We start from the raw sequence: 25,633 nt of genomic DNA on the forward strand, positions 1-25,633 counted from the left end.
TAGCTGCGCTACTAATAAAATAATTCTTTTTGTTAAAATGCAGGTGTGTGGCATATTCCAGGGATCGAGGGGACATAGGACTGTAAATTATACTTGTACCCAAACTTTTATATACATATTTTCTTATTTTTGCGGCATAAAATTTAAGGTACTTTCATTAACTCAAACTGGTTTGTACATACTATTGAAGTGTCCAAACTTTTCCACTAATGATTTTAATCTACTGATAAATTAATTTCTTTATCATAAATGGGGGTATTTACTAATTTATCGTCCATTATCTTATCCTTTTATATCCCTGTGTGTATGCTGTCGATACCTTAATTTATGAGTATGGTATTATTTATGGGCTAAGCTATGTGGTAAATAACAACTACGGGTTGCAACAATAAATTAAAAGTATAAGTATACTCCAGACAATTACCTGCCTCAGTTACCATTAACCCAAGAAATTGGAGAAAATTGTTTATCTTTAAAAATTTGTACCTGTCAATTACCTTATATGGGTGAGGCTGCTGTCCATGACACCCTAACGTCAGGTCCAACAACCAAGTATAACTAAGGGGGGCCAAATATCCCCTTTTCTGTCCAAACACCCAGATTTTAAAGGTTAAGTAACATTAAACACACAGCGAACTCGACATAGCAGCAGTAGGAACTATTTTAACGTCTTTAGTTATGACGCGGTTTAGAAAGCTCATAATCTGTCATTGGAATAAGAAGTTATAGATTAACAAGAATTACTAAAATTGGCATGTAAATAATGATTTATCCTGTAATATATTTTTTGTTCCAGAGCACATAGTAAGTAACTCAATATGTAAATACAGGTTATGCAAATTGATGTAGTATATACCTGGATATTATGACAGGGGAAAATTGTCTTCAATTTAGGTTGCTATTTCCCCTGTCATGTATTGGTCAATTCGTTTATCCAGTAGGCGGGGAAAGGATTCCTAGTAGTTTTTCAATCTGACTAAATCTGAGTTTTTCAAGGTTTTGTCACTACTTTTCAGATTTGGTCAGGTTTTAATCTGAAACTCAAATCCCGCCCCTCATCTATAAACTCTGACTTTTGATTACATTTCGTCAGATTATAATCTGACGAAACCTGAGTTTATACCATTTTGGTAAGTAAAACTCAGATTTGCCGCCAAATTCTAATCTGGCCAGGGGTATTTCCGATTATAATCTGACGAATCTGACTCAATGTCACTAAATCTCATATATGACTTTTGGTAACAATGTTTCAGATTAGGTAATGTTTACTCAACTCTGACTCTATGTCACTAAATGTCATATATGACTTTTAGTAAGAATGTGTCAGATTAGGTAATTTTCTCAACTCTGACTCTATGTCACTACATGTCATATATGACTTTTGGTGATATTGTGTTAGATTTGATTGCATTGCCAAAAATGAGAAAATAACCTGACATAATGTCACTAAAAATCAGATTGAAATCTGTATTATAGTCAAATTTTGTCATATTCTGAACTTTGTTAACAAAGAGTCATATTGTGACAGATTTAAATCTGAAAACTAGTAACAGTGAATTTCTAATCTGACCGAAAAGTGGCAACAACTACTAGGGGATGGGGCAAATTGAAATGATGGGGGAGATCGCTATCTTAGCCCGCTACAATGTTTACTTTATTAGAGAACATGAACATCTGGTGTAAGATCCAAGTAATAATAAATCCATTGTTACCAAGATACAACTCCAGAATATAAAACATTCCAGACTAGCTTTATAAAGGTGTTTTTACTATAAAGAAGAAAAAAGGTGCTTCCCTTTTATAATTTTTGACCATTTATGAGGGTGTTAAGGTTTTGTAGTTGTTTATTTTCATATCTGTACATCTGCCCCCCAAATATTATTTTAGATTTATTACGCATGTTTGTTATACCTCATTCCTGTATTCAGTTTCAAAATTTTCAACTTATAATTTTAATCCATAAAATTGAAAGTTTATTATAAGTGAGCATGTAAATAAATTAATCATATCCTTTGATAGAGAGATTATTTCTAATGTCCCTTTTTTTAAAGCGAAGCTTTTATATAATTAGGGTTGGTCTGTATGTCTGTAAAGGATACCTTTTTTCGTTTATTTAGGCATGTTAGAACTGTCCTATCAATTTAAATCTTTGTATGGTCATTACTGTAGTAGGAGGTACGATTTAGAAAGAGTAGCAACTCTAAAATCGTTACCACAACGTTTGTCAACCATTTAAATCTGCGAATCATCTCTATAATCAAGTCCTAAAAATGTAAAAATGTCCTTGAACATTATTTAACCAGTTTTTCAACAAATTTTATTACAATTTGTTTCAACTTTTATATTCTGATCTTTCAGTTCTAACACTCTACAATGTTCGTTTGCCCTGCCGTTTTAGAGCTTTACTTTTTTTAATGTTGCCATCCATGTTAGAATTAAATTTTGGTAGATTTGTGGGATTACCGCCCCAAAAAAGTTTGTTGATGATTTATGTGCATGAAACTGACACAGAATTTAACCATTTTACACCATATGTAAGTTTTCAAAGCGAAGCTTCTCAACATGTAGGATAAATCAGTGCTTACAACAATCTGTCCTTACGTCCGCAACGTATTGATCTTATCGTTAATTAATGCATGTTTTACTGTCAATTTGACCCTTTGCATGATGATTCCTGCAACAGTTAGGTATAATTTAGAAAGTGTAGCAACTTTATAATCAATACAAGAAACATGATGATTTTTCCTTTAAAAAAAAAAAGATTTCAAGCTTTATAACCATACTCTTCACTTGATTTTTAGAATATCTATAAACATATTTTGATATTAGTTTGTCAAACTTTCTGACTTTGCTAAGTTTCGCTTCACTGGATGTTGTCATCCTTGTTTTATTTCTTGTACTTTTGAAAATAATATTAGAATGTCAGAATCTATCTAAACTAATGGACATGAAATAGACATTGTTAGGTTAAGTTAAATCATGTTTATTACACTTAGATTAATGCAATTCTTATAATGACATAGTTTATGATCATATTCCAATGCTGATAATTACAATATAATATCATACAACATTCATGAAATATAATCTATTGTGTAAATAACAAGGATGACAAATCCATAAGTAGCGAAGAACAAACAAATAATTGATAGAAACATGCTCAAAGTGTTTTAATAAGCAGATGTTCAGGTGTCATAACAAAGAAAGAAAATTAATAAAAAAATCACGAAATCTTTAAAAATTAGGTTTTTACCTTTGGAAGCATTACCGACCGACAGATACAGACGGACGGTTATTCATATCATATGCCTTTTTATATTTGGGTGACATATAACTAAGGAGGACAAACCAACGGGTATGAACAAAGTAAGTTACAAGCTGGCTCACATTAAGAGAGGGACTCTTCGTTAAAAAACAGACCTCTATCATGAATAACAGTCGAGGAAATTACCTTTTCCCCATAGTGTTACAGACAGACAAATGGACGGACAGAAAAATCAAAGTGTAGAGTAGCTTTGCTGGTTAAATAGCCTTTTTATTGTGGGAAAAAGTAGGCAGTGGGCAGCGATTAAAGTATAGAATAATGCAATTTAAACATTCATACTGAGAAGGGTATTCAAGTATTTTATAAATGTATAGATTGTATGAATTTAAACCAGGTGAGGGTTCCCAATGGGGTTTGTAATAGGTGTAATACCCCCACCCCCAAGCTCTTAATGTTTTTAAACTATATTAAATTTTTTAATTTGATAAACCCTCCATCCCCTTACCCCTTACCCCCCTCGCATGTAAAAATTTTCCAGGAGAAATAAAATATAGTTTAAATTTGGGGGGGGGGGGGGGGGGGAGGGAATATAAAATTTAAAAAATTGTTTGAAATTTGGAGGACATTATTGAAACTAATTTAAAAAGCTGAATACGTATCCCCGCATCTTGAGGCAACCAACTAAAATATTCTCAAATAACACCACATTTTCCCCTTTTATTGCTAAACTTTTTCACAATAGAAGTATTATTATTAGAGGACAAGTGTTGCATAGTCTAATGATAATAATAGAAGTATTATTACTAGAGGACAAGTGTTGCATAGTCTAATGATAATAATAGAAGTATTATTATTAGAGGACAAGTGTTGCATAGTCTAATGATAATAAGACCAGTATCAACAAAACAAAATTAATACACTAAAAATATAATTGTTATTTCTCGCATCGTATTATAAACGGCTTCCGCGGATATAGAAGGCACGGGCTAAAAAAAACTGGTTTTAATCTTATGATTGTACATTTTTATATTCGTAGAAAGCTGGATATAATACGATTCTAGACATAGTTTTTTCGTATGGATGAGAACCGGTTCCTATCCACCGGATTCGAATAAATACGAGAAATAATTTTATCGCATACTCAGTTAATGTAATATTACTTAAAAATCCGTCAGATATCAATATCTAAAATGGGTCTCTGTATTGAAAGGAAGAGATTCTAGAATGGGGCAAAAAAATAGCCTAAAAATTGTCCTGCGACCTATGTAAGCATCTCTAAAATGGAAATCTCAATTGTTTAGTGGTCCAGGAGATCTTAACGACAAACAAAAGAAAACTTAATTATAGACGGTGAATTAAATCTTTGATATTGAAGTAAAAAGGAAGTAATTAACTCTCACTTTTCTAAATTCTATAAAAGAAAAAAAATCAATCATTTAACTAAAACTATTTTTATCTTGTAGCTCTATCTTCTTTTATGCAAAAAAGAACATTAGTTTTTTAAGTTTTGTATAAAAAAAAGTAGTTATAGTCTTTGTAAATTGCAATTTTGAATTTTGCATAATATAAAAGTTTAATTTAAATCCCTTAAATAGCTATAATTGTTGGTAAGGATTAAAATGTTTTTAATTTAGGGAACATATGTTAATTTTATTATTGCTTTTTAAAATACTTATGCAAGGGTTATGAGTTTTATTTATTAAACTAAATAACAAATGTAGCCACTAAATTGAAATCAAATTCTTTATTACCAAAAGTGGTGTGTGTGTGTTTCATTTGAAAACTCAGAATATTTAGTGCAGCTAATTTAATACCTGAAAACCTGAATAGGGATTAAGTACCCCTAGAATAGGGTAAAATTGGGAGGAATTTAAAAAAATTTAATAGGGAAAGGGAGTAAAAGGACATTTTACAAAAAGTTTTAAAAGTTTTTTTTGTGTTGGTTGAACTACAAGCAGTTTGACCTAAGCATAATGTTTGTGTTAATTTTTCATCACCGTTTTAAAACCAGGCTTTTTTTTGTACATTTGAGTAATGCATACATCATAGAGATATTTAAAAAGGCCAGAATAAGATTTGATAAATATTTTTACATCATAGAAGAAGGACAATTAATTTATTTTCGTTTTTGTAATGGTAGTGTGCAATATCAGGCACAACTATACATAAGGATTTGAAAAAAAAGAGAAGTCCGGCCTTTAAATATTTTTATATAAAGTGGGGTGTTGACACCCCACTACACCTTCTGCACGCTTACAGGTGTATCTAAAACTGAAGAAGAAAGAATGATAATTTGTCGCATCGTATTATAAACAGCTATCCGCTTATATCAAAGTGAAAAATGATAAAATTAAAACAGTTCCATTTGCCACTAGAAGCCGAATGCCAGGGCTAACAAAACTGGTTTTAATCTTATAATTTATATTCTAATATTCGTGGAAAATTGTCTGTAAAATGATGCTATTTATTTTTCAGTATGGCAGAGAACCAGTTTTAATCCAGCAAATTTTAATCAGTTTCGAAGCCATACTGAAAAAGTTTATTTTGACTCATTCTGTATTTTATTACAACGCAAGATGCTTTATAAGCAAAGTTATGAAACACAATTCAAGAGAAAATTGTTGATTATTATAAGAAAATTATGCATAGAATACAATTATATTTATTTTATGATAAGACGCAATGCACCATTTCTTTAACTGGACAATTTCGACTACAGTGTGTTTTATTAAAAAAAATAAACATTTTAGATTTTTGTTTCTTAAGAAGCACAAATTCGTGCTATTTATTGTGTGAATAACATAAGTTTCTTTTTTTATTTAACTCCAGGGGCCTTTAGAGATAATGATGACAAACTAAATTATTGGTTGAAAAATTGGAATACTGTCAGTTTAAAACAGCCAAAAGTCAAAGAACGAAAGACTAGAATGTTAATAAAATCATGAAGGATCACAATTTTCAAGATTTTTAATTTGGCAAAATTTGAGAGAAACGACGTGTCCTGCAGTTTTATTTCACATTTGCGCAACATAAAAATGTTCTTAGAATTGAATTTTAAATTCTTAATCCTGGAAAATCCAATTCAGGTCTTTAGAGAGTATTGAAGCTACTCCATATGTAATTTTGTCGGTAATGCTAGGGAATTACATTATTTTTAGAAAAGCACATAATTTACCTTTATTCGCTCCCCCATCAATTTAGTTCTTAAGAAACGAAAAGAAACCATTTTTTTTCTTTTTAAAATAAAAAAGTCCATCAACTTATATATAAAGAATATATGTATGTGAGTTTATTAGGTCGAAAAAGTTTTCTAAGCATTTTGATGGCCAAAAAAAATGATCCAATATATAATAAGTTGAGGGACTTCAATCTTCCTCTCTTTTCTTGGAGCCAAGCCAATCCTGTTATATAAAGTAGTAAACATTATTTTGTCTGTAGCTAAGGATCTTGCTGACTGCTGAAGAGATATGCTTTACATTTACAGGGAAGCTTCTTATATGTTTGGGGAAGTTTATAACTATTTTAGGAGAGGGTATCTCCACTCTCCCATGAGAAATCACCCATAGAAATTATTTTACTTTTTAAACTTAAATTGATAATGTCAAGGGGATAGTTGATCTTACGTGCCCCTTCAGGCTTCCAGGGGGGCGTAGCCAGTAGTAATACATAATATAAATAACATACAATCAAAGTTATATGATGGCTATACCATATAAGACAAACATTTCAGCAATGGTTGTAGAAGCTAGTAAAAGTGGCTGACTCAGATTATGACGTCAAAAAAAATTAACCAATGAGAGGCCACTGTAATTGACCAATAGTAAATTTTTTTTGCCTCTTTTTTATTTTTCTTTCTGACGTCATAATCTGAGTTAGCTTCTTTTACTAGCTTCATGGTTGTAAGAATATTTACTCAAGGAATAAATATAATACAACTTGATACCTAATCAGTTAATTTGACCAATAAGAATACAGTGTAAGAACAGTCCTGGCAAGTTATTGGCTAGAACGTAGACAAATCTCGAAAGTGCAGTTATTATTTTTCATTTTCAAATCGGTTATCTAAATGGATGAGACAATGGCCGATATATTGATGTACATCCCCAATAAAAAAACGCCAAATCACCCCTTCTGTCGATTACAATTAAAGGTTTGGCCATAACTTAATGAACCATCTAATCAAAATCCATTATCAACCGAAAAATTGTTAAGCCAACAAATGATACAACGTTTTTATTAAACTTTGGAGACTAGTGTAATAAACAATCCAATGTCCACTCCCTCCCTGATTAATTTCTTGAAAAATTATGTCGTCCAAAAATTTCATCGCTAGTATTATTGAAATGAAAAATGAAATATAAACCAAACATTTCTTCTGGAAATTCTCTTTTAAGTTGGTGTGATTATTGTGTCTGACAAACCATCTAGGGTAATAAATGTATTACTCAAGGGTTAAATAAATAAGCTTTCTATACCAACAAACACTTATACTAAAAATATACTGCATATCTATGTACTTACGTCATTTATATGGATAAGATAATTAAGTATTTTTCTTTCATTAAGCATTAGACATAAAACAAGGATGAAAACATCCATGAAAGTAAAACTCTAAAATAAGAAAACAATAACAGTTGTAGAGTGTCAGAACTTAATAACCAAAACATTAATTTGTAAGTCTAAACAAAATTGTACATAAATTTGTTGCAAAATTGCATAAATATAGGATACAGTAAAAGGACATACCTCATTTTTAAGATTTGATTATAGATATGTCTCGCTCATTTTTAGGACAATGATAACATGTCCAAATTAAGGATTAGAGCTACCCGTTAAGAACGGACGGACCGACCCCAATTATAAAAAAGTGTTGTTTAAAAAAAATGCCATAGAAAAAATAACAATTTGACGCTTTAATAAGAAGTAGTCGTGGCTGACATAATATCTACAATTAAATAACATAACATAACTACACCATTTTTGACAGTGTCAGTTCTTGTTGAATCTAAAAGAAATGTCTTACTGTGAATATAATTGTCTATCCTTATAATGATGTAAAAGAAACTCTGTGTGTCTGTCTGTCTGTCTGTCTGTACCGAAGAATCTCGCTAGCCACTGAACTGATATGGTTCGCCTTTACAGAATTGCTTCTCATAGGTCCGGGAAGGTTTAAACTCATTTGGGGGAGGGTACCACCACCCCATATAGAGAAATCGTCAAATATCAAAAAAATATTAATCGCCGCCTAGCGGATATTTTTTTTTGTAAACAACAGATCTTAACATAGATTGAAAAGAAAACATTTACGTGTCCCTAGAAGCCTCGAGGAACGTATCCGCTAGTAATTGAAAATAGTTTTAGCTGACATAAAATCAACATGCCATTAAATGATCTTATTTGTATAGTGTTAGCGTCGACACACACTAAGTCTAATTTTAGATAATTAATTCAAAGCTATTCAGATCATGGAAAGTAACTTACACAGTAACTTTTATCCTATTTCTAGCCCCTGCGGGATCTATTTCCTAACCCGGCGGTGCAATAACCAACATTTAACTAAATTATCAAGAGTTACTGTGAAAATACGACGAAAACTGTTATCTCGTTTTCTTTCCATGATTTCGCTATTATTATAATGTTTTAATAATCGGAGTCTTTTTATTGATACAATAACAGCTCAATAGTTTAACAGAGATGTCTCGAGTTCATTAGTCTTGAAATGATTATGGTAGATTCATTAATCTACCTCCAGTGGACACACTCACTAATTTAGACAAAAAGGCCCAGCAAAGAAATTTAATTAATTTAACAAGGACGAAAATGAATATTTTTTGTGAAAAACAAAAATCAATAAATTTATAAGTATAAATGTACAACACCCAGACAACTATCTTGTACAAATGGGACCTTTTTCGTCAGCTAACAAATTGCTTTCTGCTCTTTTGTTGTTGTGTTTATATTTCTGACGCTTTTTGCTGACATTCAAGACCCAATTTAAAGTCGGCACAGGGTCCCAACCCCGTGGTTAGAGTCTATTTTTTTGGTTTTTTGAAGAAAAAAACTGATTATAAAAACCTGTTAAAATTAAATTTTCAACAATTTTTTTCATATTCGCTGAGTCCCAAAAGTTTATTAGAGCGTTTTCTTGTTAATAACTTTGGAGAATACAGTGATTTTTGATTCGTTGGTTTATTAAGTTGAGTGTTTAAACGTTTCAACCACTAATCTTACGCTATTGAAGGAGTAAATATTGTGCATCATCATTGAGGATAAACACTAAATTATCGGCAATTGTCTCATCCCTTTAGATCCCTGACAAGAGCCAAACCATTTTCTAAGTTTAATCTTGTGAAATTTGGCTTGAGGAATAAATTATCAGCCCAGACCAAAAATAAAATAAAGATTTAGGTTCAGAAAGAGTTAAAGGGAAGGGAAATTTTTTAAACCTATTATTTAAAGTGGTGAGTTTTTTTTGTGTAAGGCTTAAGATCTCAATAACTACTAAACTTTACATAGTTGATGGTTTTAGCCTATTTCATTTACAGATTTAAGTCTTGGGACCTTTTTAAGCTATATTTTGAGCCCCTATGAATAAGGACTTCCTAGATCCTTAGGGCGCAGCCGCTAGTAATATATATCTCTCGGGGGGGTGACTTTCTTTGGATACTCAGAAACTACATTCAGTTGTATCCTTATCATCTAGGGTTGCCTGAATGATCCTGAACAATCTAAAAGAATTAAATCTAAAAAAATAGCATAAAACCTACCCAGAACCTATGTGGAGCTTCCATAAAATTGAGAACTCAATCGGTTCAGGGATTTTTTTGTAATGGACAATCAAAAAATTATACTTTTTTTGAGAATATTTGTCATAAACATACATAAATCTATTAAAAAAAATTACAGGAATATTCTTAATTTTCTAGTTAGGTTTAATTTATAACACCCACAAAAAAACCTGTGCTTAATTAAAGGTGGTGAATTTGAATTAGGTTCTCCCTTGATAAATATGACTTTGGCTATTTTGTGTTGAAGTTACTTGGCACTAAAGTTGAATAATGTGTCACCAATGGTGGGCATTTAATTCCGCATATTTATCACATTATTATCTAAACCGCAATACAGCCCCCCTTTACTCACATAACTAGAGAGAGAGGGGACAATGGGTTGTTTATTACACTAGTCCCTAAAGTCTTGTAATAGCGTTTTCTTATTTATTGGTTCGACAACTTTGGGGACTTAAGGGAATTTTGATTGGTTAATTTTAATCAAGAGTAGTGTAAATTTGTTTTTATTAAATAGGGGTGCACATCTATTTATCGTCCATTGTCTTATCCCTTCAGATCCCTGAACATTACCTCTTCTTTTTCTGACCATGGATGCGGCAGTTAATGCACACCTTCATCAGATTAGAGAGAACATAAAACCACCAATTAATTTCGAGTTGAAAGATCGATCTTCTTCGGCAGTTAGGTACACGAATCGAATATTGTGAATTAGAAGGGATATACTATCATCATTTATGTACATTTGAAAAAGATATCTTTTTTTATTTTTAAAAATTTGGAGTGGGGGATTTTACGGGTCTCATTTACAAGGGATCTAAAGGGATAAAACAATTAAAATAAAATTCAATAAAAGTCCCCATAGTTTTAAGCCACCAGTTAACGAGATCTATTTCTAACAAAGGCAGGCAAACATCTTTTCCTGACCTAAGAGAGCCTTCACTGTAAATGTAAATCTTTTCGGTTTAGCGGTTAGCAACAAACTATTTCAAAATTTTTAAAAATAGTTTTTAGGGTACTACAGATGCAAATTATAATCCTTTTGCAAAAAGGATGGTCTTTCGTATTTTGAAAACCTATATTGCTATTTTGATATGGAAAGCTAATTTGTAAGAACACCTGGAATGAAAGTATAGAATGAGAGAGGGCAGCCAATTAAGTTTTACTTTCAGCTTCGGCACAAAATTTAATTCAGATTTCCTTCCAATTTTTCTCTTCAAAATTTTAAAACTAATTCCTAGTATAACCTATTTTTTTAACGAGTTAATATATAGGAATAGTATTAATAAATAAAATTATCATACTTGTGCGAATCCTAACCGTATCAGTTAAAGAGATGAAATTATTTTTTTCTATTGAAAAAAATTTAATATCTTTTTTATATCATATTTAACAAAGTAAATTTTTTTATAAGTTAGTCCAAAAGAATAGTAATAAAGCAAATCTTAAAAATTTAAAATTCCTTTACTGAACCAGTGGTAACTCATTTTTGTACGAAAGAGTACGTAGTTATTTTCATTTCTTAAAATATACTTTACTTAATTATAAAAATTATCATCAAAATGCATTCCGATGATTGAATAAATGTAAACAAAATATTGGCCTGTTTAAAGTTCCTTTTTAAGTTGAAGAGATTTTTGACTGATTGACGGACGTTACGGATATGCCCTAGTTATAAAGCATTTACCCTAATAAAACATATGATGATTGTTAATAATTCATTTATTTGGTTACTTAAATTGGATTATTTTAAATTTAGAACAGCTATTTATAACATTAATAATAATAATTCTATGTACAAAGTTGACTATTTAAGAATTAAATATATCACAAAAAGATTGAAATAATTACATAGGACAAATATACACATTCTTAGGGTCAACTGCAGTTCACGGTAACATGTTCCTGGTAACGATGATCTATTAATTTTAAAGGCTGCTAGCTGCCAAACGGCTGGACGTATATTGCATGCCCGCACATCATTTTGTAGACCTTCTTTTGTCGGTTAAAATTTTGTGCGAGCATAATCTATACGTTCCACCGTTTGGCCGTTAGAAGCTTTAAAAGTTCATAGATTTTTAGAGATAATCGTTACCAGGATAATTTTACCGTGAACTACAGTTGACCCCAGATTTTTATACACAGCTTCAAACAACAGACAAAATTTACACTGAGGTCTAAATAATTAAATTACATGCATTGTTTTTTTTTTAATTTTGTTAAAATTTAGCTGGGGGTGAAATTTGTTGTAAAACATAAATTTTTTAACATATAATTCACAAGATTACTTGTTTGAATATAATTTCTAATTATTTTGTAGCACAGCTACTCTAAGAGTCTTTGTGTTGGTTAGTTTTTAGAACTTTAAAAGGAGACGTTAAAAGCAAACAATGTGATACCTAATAAGAGCTTAATTTTTTTCGCAATATTCCGTCAATTAGGTGCAAGCTTCAAGTCAAATGCGCTTAATAGGTCAAACTGTTCTCAATTATGCATTTAAATATACTATGCTTTTTGTCAAAATTAAGTTTAATCTAATAAGCGCATTTGCCTGAAACTTGCACTTAATTTCAAGGAATATTGTGAAAAAAATTACGTACTTATTGTATCAATTTCGCTATTATTAAACATACTCGCCCTTGATAAATATTCACAATACAATAAGGGAAAAGGCAATGGACGAATAAATAAACCATCCATCAAAGTCTTATTGGTAAATACTGCCTTTAATAGCTGGTAGATATTGGGGGTGGGGGAGATAGGGATGTAATATTTATTTATATGCCATTGTCCAATCACTCTCTGCAATATAAGTATAGAAAAGAATTTGAAAATTCCATTTTTTTTAAATTTTACAATATCTAAGACGTTACAATATCAAAACCCAAAAGAAATTTTTAATTAGTGGCTTTTCAATTATTTTACATAGTTTTCAATTAAAACAAAAAAAATAAGGAATTCAAAAATATTTTAACTTTTTTTCAAACTAGTTGAGTATGTCATTTTAAACATTAATATCTGTATTACAATGTAATTTTTGGTTAAAAATCCTCAAAACCTGAATGCAATATGCATCTTGATAGGTCATGATAAACACAACACAATAAAATAATCTGAGCACTTTACCAAGCTTAGATTTTGTATAAACAATAATTTTGTACTTGATAATCGTCCTAAATTTTTACAGTTTTTTTATATTAATTTAAACCACAAGAAAGTCAAATTCTAAAATTTTGGAAGTATATTTTTTGATTGGCTTTAATTTAGAACAAAATTTAGACTGGCTTAGCCAAGATATCATTTTGATTTCAGTACTTTTTTCTTTAGTACTCTTTTTTTTACTACGTATTATATCTAAAATCTAAAAATGAATCTACATAAGAAGGGGAGGTTTTGGTTTAGCCTGTGGTAGAGCCACTGTCCACACAACAAGATGACTTCTATCCACCTTACTTTCTTCCCCTGCGTCAGTATTTATTGCCTCGTCAGATCCCGTTGTCTCGCTGCTTGTATCACCTAAAATATTTAGATCATTAAAGTTTCACGCATTTTCTTTAGTGGAAGCTCCCCGATTTTTTCTTAAAACTTTATTGTTAGTTCTGTTAGATATTAATCTTAGAAAAAGGCATTATTTTCTTAAATATTTGTTTTTTTAATACAAAGCTACTCTTTAAAACTTTATTAGGTTAAAAAGAACAGCTAAAGAGAAAATAAAGTTGAAAATGAGCTTTGCTTTTTTTGGATATAATTGTCTTGGTTTACATAAAACAAAGGGGGAGATAGGTTGTACTAAAATTCCGTAAAGGAGTGAGTTTTAAGGCTTAAAGACAGTAGTAGAACGATAAAATTTATGTTAACTTTAATATTAAAGGGAAAGGAAAGTTTCGGGTAAAATCCGTAAAGGTTGTGTGCTTCAAGTTAAAAACAGTAGTTGAACGATAAAAATTTTTGTTAACTTTTTTTAAAAAATAGTTGTCTAGGTATAGTTCTTTTCAATAAGAAATACACATTTTTAGTGAGTATTATCTTTCTACTACTATTTTTAGGCCTTAAAATACACACTTTTACGGATTTTACCCGCAACCTTCCTTTCCCTTTTTTGTCAATAGTTCTTTTCAATAAAGAATACACATATTTAGTGAATATTATCGTTCTACAACTGTTTTTAAGCCTTAAAACTCACACCTTTACGGAATTTTAGCACAACCTACCTCCCCCTTAGTGTAATTATAATAAGGTGAAAATAAGAAAAGGGTGAGATAGAGTCAAAGAAAGTCAGATAGAAGAATAGATATTATATAATATACGTGGATATTATGACAGAAGAATATTTGTCGTCACTTTAGGTTGCTAATTTAGTCCTCATTCAATGGTCAGTACTTTCCTCCAGTAGAATGGAAAGGGGTGGGGTTAAGGGGGTCGTTATATTAGGTAGCTGGAAGGACCATTTTTTTAGAGTAGGCAAAATTATGGAGCAACATCCAAGTAATTATAGATCGTTCGATAGAATATGGTAAATAAGAAAATATGATGCGATGATATAATTTAATTTATTACAATATATATTTTTATTTCTTGGCTTTGTGTAATTTTAATTTCATTATTAATACAAAGTGAAATATAAAAAAAAATATTTCATAACTTAACTTTAAAGAATGTCCGTACGCCCGTAACATGTCTTAAGAATGTTAAGAATATGCAGACTATATTATTTTAAGATACAAAAACATACACTCAAATAACGTATAAACATGCTTGCAGCAGAAATACTTAAACGGCTTTCCGCGGATATAGAATGTACAATTATAAGATTAAAACTTAGTTTTTTTATCCCCGAGGTGCCGAAGGCACCGGCTAAAAAAACTGGTTTTAATTTTATGGTTGTACATTTTTATATTCGTAGAAAGCTGGATATAATACGATGCTAGACATAGTTTTTTTTGTATGGATGAGAACCGGTTCCTATCCACCAGATTCGAACGAATACGAGAAAAGTGTATTCAAATAGGTAGAAAATAAATGTTTCCATAATTGTGAATAATATATGTACCATTACCTTTAATTATAAAATTATGCAAATCTATATCTGGTAAGAGGCATAGAAAAGGTATTCACCAGGGAATGAGGGGACATTGGACTGTAAATTACACTGGTACCCAATGATTTATAACCACAATATCTTTTTTGTGGCTTCAAAAACTTTAGATACTTTCCAAACTAGTAGACTCCAAACTTTTCAACTTATTATTTATTTACTTTAGAAGTGATAATTTTGTCTATCATCATTTTGTCGTCTATTGTCTTATCCCTTAACATCCCTATTATCCACAGGGATATGGATAGATATAATAAGTTATTATCAGTCATTACTGTTGCCTGTTAAATTTAAAAAGTTATCAGCAGCTGAAGCAGCCAAAGTCAAATAATAGCAGTCAAGAATTAGAAAAATAGAATTCTTGATACTTTCTAAAAGGTTATCAAAATCTTTACATAGTCCTAAGTAAAGCATTGTCATATTTCTCTAACGCAAATCCCTTTGGGCATGTAAATTAAGAATAATCTAAAACTTTCAGGTAAGCATAGACTGCTAAATATATCAAACATGGTGAAATCATTGTGAAAATATATTGTTTCCTTATCCACATATTTCTGTTTATTCCTGACCGTAGAATAGGTTTGCATTTATTGTTGTTGTTATGCAGTAACAAAATTATTTTCGTTGAAAAACAAAATAGCTTTACCACATTTATTTATGAATATTGCATGATTAAGAGAATAGTGAATTTTGTGAAGATCTTGTACAATTTTCCATGAAAAATAAAATAAAATAATAATTAACTCCTATTTTTTATGTTGGCCTTTTGCTCATCGAGATTGGGGGGGGGGAAGTTTTGACACTTTCGCTTACTCCGTGATTATTGGGCTAGGTATTAAAGTTAGACTATAGGTTATTTGGAATAAAAATTTACTTTTGGTTAGTACTTCACGGATTTTTAATCATTTTTTGGATAACCCCACCCCCTAGCCCCCCGGGGCTCAAAATCCCCCTAAAAATAAACCTAACCTTAATTTTCTCAGGAACCATTTGACCAAAAGAGATGATTTCTTAAACTTAAGCTTTTATGCTTATAAACTAACTTCTGATTTAGAAGTCACCCCCCTGCCACCAACGCCTAGCCCTCCGGGGCTCAAAAAAACCCTAAAAATGAACCTAACCTTAATTTTCTCAGGAACCATTTGACCAACAGAGATGATTTCTTAAACTTAAGCTTTTATGCTTATAAAATAACTTCTAGTTTAGAAGTCACCCCCCTGCCGCCAACCCCTAGCCCTCCGGGGCTCAAAAAAACCCTAAAAATGAACCTAACCTTAATTTTCTCAGGAACCATTTGACCAACAGAGATGATTTTATAAACTTAAGCTTTTATGCTTATAAACTAACTTCTAGTTTAGAAGTCACCCCCCTGCCACCAACCCCTAGCCCTCCGGGGCTCAAAAAAACCCTAAAAATGAACCTAACCTTAGTTTTCTCAGGAACCATTTGACCAACAGAGATGATTTCTTAAACTTAAGCTTTTATGCTTATAAACTAACTTCTAGTTTAGAAGTCAGCCCCCTGCCACTAACCCCTAGTCCTCCGGGGCTCAAAAAAACTCTAAAAATGAACCTAACCTTAATTTTCTCAGGAACCATTTGACCAACAGAGATGATTTCTTAAACTTAAGCTTTTATGCTTATAAACTAACTTCTAGTTTAGAAGTCACCCCCCTGCCACCAACCCCTAGCCCTCCGGGGCTCAAAAAAACCCTAAAAATGAACCTAACCTTAGTTTTCTCAGGAACCATTTGACCAACAGAGATGATTTCTTAAACTTAAGCTTTTATGCTTATAAACTAACTTCTAGTTTAGAAGTCAGCCCCCTGCCACTAACCCCTAGTCCTCCGGGGCTCAAAAAAACTCTAAAAATGAACCTAACCTTAATTTTCTCAGGAACCATTTGACCAACAGAGATGATTTCTTAAACTTAAGCTTTTATGCTTATAAACTAACTTCTAGTTTAGAAGTCACCCCCCTGCCGCCAACCCCTAGCCCTCCGGGGCCCAAAAAAACCCTAAAAATGAACCTAACCTTAATTTTCTCAGGAACCATTTGACCAACAGAGATGATTTCTTAAACTTAAGCTTTTATGCTTATAAACTAACTTCTAGTTTAGAAGTCACCCCCCTGCCGCCAACCCCTAGCCCTCTGGGGCTCAAAAAAACCCTAAAAATGAACCTAACCTTAATTTTCTCAGGAACCATTTGACCAACAGAGATGATTTCTTAAACTTAAGCTTTTATGCTTATAAACTAACTTCTAGTTTACAAGTCAGCCCCCTGCCACCAACCCCTAGCCCCCCGGGGCTCAAAAAAACCCTAAAAATGAACCTAACCTTAATTTAAATTTCTTATTTGTAGAGTTAGAGATACACTTATTATACCAAATATGCTTATTTTTGGATGTTATTGACATATCTCCTGAAAAAATTAGAATCGGCCTCCAGGTTCAGGTGCTGCAGGCCTCCAGGTCCACTCAGGAGACAGGTAAAAATTTAAATTTCTTATTGGATGGTTTAGAGGTACACTTATTAAACCAAATATGCATCTTTTTGGATGTTATTGACATATCTGCTGAAAAAATTAGAATCGGCCTCCAGGTTCAGGTGCTGCAGGCCTCCAGGTCTACTCTGGAGACAGGTAAAAATTAAAATTTCTTTTTTGAAGAATTAGAGGTAAACTTATTAAACCAAATATGCATCTTTTTGGATGTTATTGACATATCTCCATATTGGGCACATTTTATACCCTCCGTGCACCCGTTGTTTTTGGATTTAAAAACCTCTTTCAAGTTTCACAGGGTTTTATATTGGCCTAGTAACCCATGCCAATGTCTACTAATGTGAAATTCCAAAATCGACCCACCCTAAGTAAGTTGTATTTTTGTATTTTTTAACAAATAATTTAATCTGCAAGGTATTTTTTTCAGAGTTCTAAAATGGCGATAATATTGCTCACTGGAAATAAGTAGCTATCATATAGGATAACTTTAGATTTTTTATACCTTGATTAAGTTTCTTGTTGTACTTATTTTTTATTTCTATTTAGTAACCTTTCATCTTAATTCAAACATTACACATAAGGATTTTTACCTGTTGAGCAGGCCCCTGGAGCCTGTCGGGAATACATATTGAAGCCGTAAACAATAAATTTGACTATATTGTTTACTTTAACCTTACTCTATTAAAATACCTTTCCTCTAAATTTTAAACTAACTATTTTAGATATTCACCTGAACCTGGAGGCCGATTCTAATTTTTTCAGCAGATATGTCAATAACATCCAAAAAGAAGCATATTTGGTTTAATAAGTGTACCTCTAACTCTTTAAATAAGAAATTTTAATTTTCACCTGTCAAGAGTGGACCTTGAGGCCTGCAGCACCTGAACCTGGAGGCCGATTCTAATTTTTTCAGGAGATATGTCAATAACATCCAAAAAGATGCATATTTGGTTTAATAAGTGTACCTCTAAACCTTCAAATAAGAAATCTAAATTTTTACCTGTCTCCTGAGTGGACCTGGAGGCCTGCAGCACCTGAACCTGGAGGCCGATTATATTTTTGTTCAGCAGATATGTCAATAACTTCCAAAAAGAAGCATATTTGGTTTAATAAGTGTACCTCTAACTCTTCAAATAAGAAATTTTAATTAAAGTTAGGTTCATTTTTGGTTTTTTTTTAGCCCCGGGGGGCAAGGGGTTGGTGGCAGGGGGGCTATTTCTAAACTTAAACTTAGTTCATAAGCATAAAAGCTTAAGTTTAAGAAGTCATCTGTATTGGACAAATAGTTCCTGAGAAAATTAAGGTTAGGTTCATTTTTAGGTTTTTTTTGAGCCCCGGGGGGCAAGGGGTTGGCGGCAGGGGGTTGACTTCTAAACTTAAACTTAGTTCATAAGCATAAAAGCTTAAGTTAAAGAAATCATCTCTATTGGACAAATAGTTCCTGAGAAAATTAAGGTTAGGTTCATTTTAGGGTTTTTTTGAGCCCCGGAGGGCTAGGGGTTGGTGGCAGGGGGGTGACTTCTAAATCAGAAGTTAGTTTATAAGCATAAAAAATTAAGTTTAAGAAATCATCTCTAGGGGGGCTAGGGGTTGGCGGCAAGGGGGTGACTTCTTAACTTAAACTCAATTTATAAGCATAAAAGCATAAGTTTAAGAAATCATCTCTGTTGGTCAAATGGTTCCTGAGAAAATTAAGGTTAGGATCATTTTTAGGTTTTTTTTGAGCCCCGGAGGGCAAGGGGTTGGTGGCAGGGGAGTGACTTCTAAACAAGAAGTTAGTTTATAAGCATAAAAGCTCAAGTTTAAGAAATCATCTCTGTTGGTCAAATGGTTCCTGAGAAAATTAAGGTTAGGTTCATTTTTAGGGTTTTTTTTGAGCCCCGGAGGGCTAGGGGTTGGCGGCAGGGGGGTGACTTCTAAACTAGAAGTTAGTTTATAAGCATAAAAGCTTAAGTTTAAGAAATCATCTCTGTTGGTCAAATGGTTCCTGAGAAAATTAAGGTTAGGTTCATTTTTAGGGTTTTTTTGAGCCCCGGAGGGCTAGGGGTTGGTGGCAGGGGGGTGACTTCTAAATCAGAAGTTAGTTTATAAGCATAAAAGCTTAAGTTTAAGAAATCATCTCTGTTGGTCAAATGGTTCCTGAGAAAATTAAGGTTAGGTTAATTTTTAGGGTTTTTTTGAGCCCCGGAGGGTTAGGGGTTGGCGGCAGGGGGGTGACTTCTAAACTAGAAGTTAGTTTATAAGCATAAAAGCTTAAGTTTAAGAAATCATCTCTGTTGGTCAAATGGTTCCTGAGAAAATTAAGGTTAGGTTCATTTTTAGGGTTTTTTTGAGCCCCGGAGGGCTAGGGGTTGGTGGCAGGGGGGTGACTTCTAAATCAGAAGTTAGTTTATAAGCATAAAAGCTTAAGTTTAAGAAATCATCTCTTTTGGTCAAATGGTACCTGAGAAAATTAAGGTTAGGATCATTTTTAGGGGGATTTTGAGCCCCGGGGGGCTAGGGTGGGGGGTTATCCAAAAAATGATTAAAAATCCGTGAAGTACTAACCAAAAGTAAACTTTTATCCCAAATAACCTATAGTCTAACTTTAATACCTAGCCCAATAATCACGGAGTAAGCGAAAGTGTCAAAACTTCCCCCCCCCCCCTTAAACATAAATTAATCATATACTTTTTCATTTTATTATCAGCGGAAATCATGATTTAAATTTAAGAAATTTAAGTAATATTTATTTTATTGCTTTTGCATCTAATTACACATGTCCATTTTCTGTAGGTATTAAAGACATTATGAATAAACCATAAATTAGATCAACAAACATTACATGCTAGGCTTCAATGCCAGATCTGCTACTTAAATTTATATTCAGCTTTAATTCACTTTGAACTTAGCAAAAGAATTGATCTTGAACGAATAATCACAGGATAAACTTTAATCTTCATTGGAATTTTCAATGTAAATTACTTTGTTATTGTTTCATTTATAATTCATTTTCATCCATTTTCAATTTGCTTAAACTTGTATTGATGAAGGTTATGTGGTGTTCAAATGGCTTTACCTGGATCAAAAGATGGTAAAATTAGAATTGAATTTGATAGAATAATTCGGGTATAGTCCCTTTCGTGACAACGCCTCTTAAGGGGCGTTCCGTCGTATTTTCACAGTAGCTTTTGATAGGTTATTTTAGGTTAGGTTATATTGGGTTAGGTGATTGCCCACCCAAGATAAGAGCCCCCCGCAGAGTCTAGAAATAGGAGGAAATCTACTGCAAAAATACGTCGAAACGCATCTTAAGAGGCTTGCCACGAAAGGGACTATACCCAATATTTCTTCGGATCTGAAGAGATAAGACAATGGACGCTACACAAATGTACACCCAAAATTATCCCTTCTGCAAATTAAAATTATTAGTGGCAAAGTTTGGACACTAAAGCAAAGTTTTAAACCCAACAAATGAGATATCGTGTTGAAGTCAATAATCTTTCTCAATTTTCTTAATTATAAAAGTATAATTCGAAGAATTAAAACTTAAGTTTATTAGAATGAAGCACAGTTATTTATTGCATCTTGCTTTACATAAACCCCGAACCAAGAAAATAGGCAAATCTAAATTTTCAAAATAGCAGCTTTATTATTCATTTAGGATGATTTTACAAAAAATATAAAATGATATGCATCTTTTGGTTACAAAATTCCACTGTTAAGTTTTATTAATCAGCACCAATGAAGCACAAGATATCCCAATTAGCATTAAGGACTGACGGACGGACGTACACACAGAGTGAGTTTTAGAGTAGCTTTGCTTCTAAAATGAGAGACAGTCAAGGCACAAAATAAATCCTATTTCAAGTGGAAACAATTTTATGATAACAATATTGCACCATATTTCTTACATATTTTAACAACAAGGATGATAACTTAAGTTGCAAGGCACAGAAATATAATTCAATTACTAAAATATCAAGAGAACATTCTGAACTAATAGTCGAACAACGTGATTTGCAGAGTAGATGCTCTCTTTATAAAAATGTAGTCGTTTTACTTGAAAGTTGACCAAAGACATAATTTTTTTTCTATAAAAATCTTCAGACAGACCGACAGAATTGTGTATGACAAACTGAATGCTTATTGGTGAAAAGGAAGCAGCAAAAAAATCAGTTCACTACCTTGAATATCAAAGCAGAAATTCCCGTTTCCCTCTAAAAGTTTATAGCATACAGAAATTTATAATTACGGAGTATCTTTGCTGTAAGAATGTGTCGTCGGCCTATTCCATATTTTCATTTCCTAAAAGGTTTTGAATTGGAGAGAAAATATCATAACTTTGTTGCATAAAAAGTAGCATTAAATCACGCAGGCTTGCCCAAAATATAGATTTAGATGTTTATTAACCATCTTAATTAATAGAGGTGATGAATAAAGCTCAAAGTTGTCATATTAAGAGGTAAATACTAACCACTGCACTGACTACAACTTTATTAAATAAACACAGTTATATCCTTATAAACAAGGATGACAACATCCATAAGGATCGAAGCTCAAAATTATAAATGGATATCGGGAAAAAATTTACTATAGAGCAGTGTCATACATTAATTCAGTAGAGAAAATCACGAAAACCTAAAAATCTAGGAATCGAGTTCGCACCCCAATTAATAAACAAATCTTAACAAAACTTGGTGAAAATATTTTGAATGTAAAATAAATAAATCTCTGAAAGTTTCAGCCTTCCATCTTGAATAGGAAAATCACAAAAACTTGAAAATCTAGGAATTGATCTAGCACCCCAAGTAACAGACAGATGGACAAAACAATGTGTAGATTAGATTAGAGCCGAGTAAATCACGTTTCTCGCAAAACTTAATTTCAAATTATAGAGTAGCTTCGCAAAAATAACAAGTCTGGCATTTTTTCTGTATGTAGCTAAGATCTCGCTAACAGCTGGTCTCAAATGGTTATCCTTTACAGTGGAACTTCTTATTGGGTGCAGGTAAAGTTTAAAACTATTAGGGGGGGGGGGGGTACCTCCATCCTTAAAATTAAGAGAATTCGCCATTTAAAACAAATTACTCACCTAATTCAAAAACTTAATCTGAAGGTGGCATGAAGGGTCGACTTACCCCCCCCCCCCTCATCCTATCTACCTAAAGAGGGCCAACAGAACTCTACTTAATATAAACTATCAACTTGATAATAATGATTTGAAATAAGAAAACTTATTTTTAATTTGATGAATAAAAAAGGACCACAAAAGATTTTGATAAGAGACCCAGTTAAATCTACAAGTGATGATATTTTATTAAGTTAGTGTATAACTTTCATGGATATTGTGACAGGGAAAATTTTTCTCGTCAATTTCGGTTCCAACAAAGTCCTCATTTATTGGTCAATGTTTCTCCATGATCACTGATCAGGGAAGAGAATGGGTTAAAGTCATAGGGTTTATGGGGTATCGTTATATTAGCCAGTTAGGAGAAACATTTTATCAGGGTATGCAAGAATATCACACTATATCCACGTATTCTACATTCATTGTAATTTTTCATAAGAAATAATTTAATCCTCCAACTAAACAAGGACAAGTATGTCCAGAGGTAACGTTGCAATATCATCCTAAAAACATTTCAAAATAGTTTGTTTTGTCATTTAACATCTGAAGCATTTTGGACCATATTAGCATATTTTAATTATTCAAATCTGTCAAACATAAAAAAGTTAAAGTAACTTTCCTTAACTTACTAGTGTGGAAATATAAGTGTAATTCATAAGTATTTAGACTTTAAGTATAGTGTATCTATGTTACTAAAAGTAGAGCATTGCTAGGATACACAAAATACAGCATCATATCTTATCTCAAGCAAAAAAGCTGGGACCAACTGCAGTTCACGGTAAAATATTCCTAGTAACGAATATTTTCAAATATCTATAAATTTTAAAGGCTGCTAGCTGCCAAATGGCTGAACGTACAGATCATGCCCGTACACTGTTTTAAGCGGCATAAGAAGGCCTACAAATAATCTAGAATAGTCATGAATCAATAATGCATAATTAACTCGCGCGCCTAGCAGAGAAATGCCCGAAAAAAGACTTATTTACGCCTTTTTTCTTCAGTGAAGCTTTCCCTGTGCATCAGTGTATCTTTGCTATTCCAGATTATTTGTAGGCCTTCTTATGCCGCTTAAAATGGTGTGCGGGTATGATCTGTACGTTTAGCCGTTTGGCAGCTAGCAGCCTTTAAAATTTATAGATTTTTGGAAATATTCGTTACGAGAAATATTTTACCGTGAACTGCAGTTGATCCAAAAGCTGATATTGATTTTTCAATATATGAAGCAATTTTGTGTATGAAAGTATGTATTTGTTATATATCTTTATGGTATGATATGTGATAATGTTGACTTTATCGTTTGACAAAAGTGTGTTGTAATATCTGCGTTTTGGTTATTCAGAAATTTTTTTAACGATAAAGAACAATAAGAATTTATGAAAGTCAAAGGAAAAGATTTTTCTTGCAATATGAATGTAAAATTTAATTTCAAGAACTAAGATAAATAATTGAAGTGATTTCAGAAGAAAAACTATGCGATAAATTTATATGATAATAATAAAAGAAAAATGTAAGTAAGCCTAAGCAAAACAAAATTCCCCCAGAGACATCATAAATTTTCTCTTCACATTTCTTCACAGAGATTCAACATTCTTCAGAGGATAAAATCAAAGTGCTTAGTTTTACTTTTATTTTATTTGGGATTTAGTTTTATTTTATCCATCTCTTACTTTAGATTTCAGTCAACACAGCCCCTAGGCGTTTTTAGTCTTTGGATACTTGAATTATATTGTGTTAAACCTATAGTATTCATTGTTTACTAAAAATAGTTTATTAATAAATTTTTAATGCAATGTAATTATCATTTATAAATATTGATATTTAGTATATATAGTGTTTTGTCCCAATAAAATATTTGAATTTGAGTTGATATAGCAAATTTGATGAGAAAAAAAGAATTTAATAACATTCTTATTAATTTTGATTTAATTTAATTTTTCTATCATCAGAATGTAGTAAGAATAACTATTTAACAGTAATCATTGCAAAACTCTTTTTCTAAAACTTATTAGGCTCATAGCTACAATAGCTAAAGTAAAACTACAGCAAAAATGTTAAAATCCAACTACATAATATAGATCAAAAAGTTCTTTTTCTTGTTTCTAAGCACTAAACATAAAACTTTGCCCATTCAAATTAAAACTTTAATTGAGTAAAATTTATTTCAAATTATAACTAAATTATGTTTAATTATTATCTGTCCGTCCGTCCGTCTGAAGCTTAAGATTTCGGTAACCACTGAACCGATCGGATTCTACTCTTCAGGGAATATACCTACTGGTCCTGTGGTGGTTTTAGGCTATTTTCCTGGGGGGTGGGACACCCCCAACCCCACAAAAAAAAGAATTCCCCCCTCCCCCTAGAGGCTAATACTAGAGGCTAGGGGCGAAGCCGCTATGATTATGTAGAGTAGATTGATTGGAAAGTAAAATCTTGAAAAATTAATTTTAATTTATACAAAGTTGAGCTCGATTGTAAATTGTATGACACACCACTCTTTTCCTCAAACTAAAATTACTTTTTTTATTTTGTTTATAGTTTGATATTGCTTGTGTGTGTATTCTCTATTCTGGCACAGAGCTTCACACAGATTTAATACATTTGTGCACATACCAGGCACAAAGGGTTAATTCTTGGGGCAATAGCACTATGTTTGGCAATATTACACCCATCTGTAATGCTGTTTAGAAGATTTTTGTCTTTTACTTTGGTTTTTATTTATTATTTCTGAATGTTAAATATATAATTTTCTTTTTAAAAATCTGAATGCAAAGTAGATAGCAAATTCAAATACACCTCAAAATTTTCAATATTTCAAAAGACATTTTCAGCAAATTATGAAAGAACATATTTAGATTGAAAAGTATATAAATAATAG

General features: G+C 32.0%; 1 protein-coding gene across 25 annotated transcripts in view; it reads right to left on the bottom strand.

Annotated features, from left to right (window-relative positions):
* Positions 1-11,754: 11,754 nt before the first annotated feature.
* Positions 11,755-25,633, bottom strand: part of syd (JNK-interacting protein syd) — a 143,177-nt gene continuing 129,298 nt past the window's right edge. For 22 of the 25 annotated variants that reach the window (XM_080161670.1, XM_080161667.1, XM_080161669.1 and 19 more), the window contains one exon: positions 11,755-13,566. Coding sequence is in view for 3 of the 25 variants with exons in the window: in XM_080161674.1 (XP_080017800.1) it covers positions 13,424-13,566 (143 nt within the window). In the remaining 22 variants the exon portion in view is untranslated. The remainder of the gene's footprint in view (positions 13,567-25,633) is intronic. The other 3 variants (XR_013879897.1, XR_013879902.1, XR_013879901.1) reach the window with 3 other exon arrangements.

This window comes from Acartia tonsa, chromosome 5 (genome assembly GCF_053477335.1).
Source record: "Acartia tonsa isolate MP-2025a chromosome 5, ASM5347733v1, whole genome shotgun sequence".
Lineage (NCBI taxonomy): Eukaryota > Metazoa > Arthropoda > Copepoda > Calanoida > Acartiidae > Acartia > Acartia tonsa.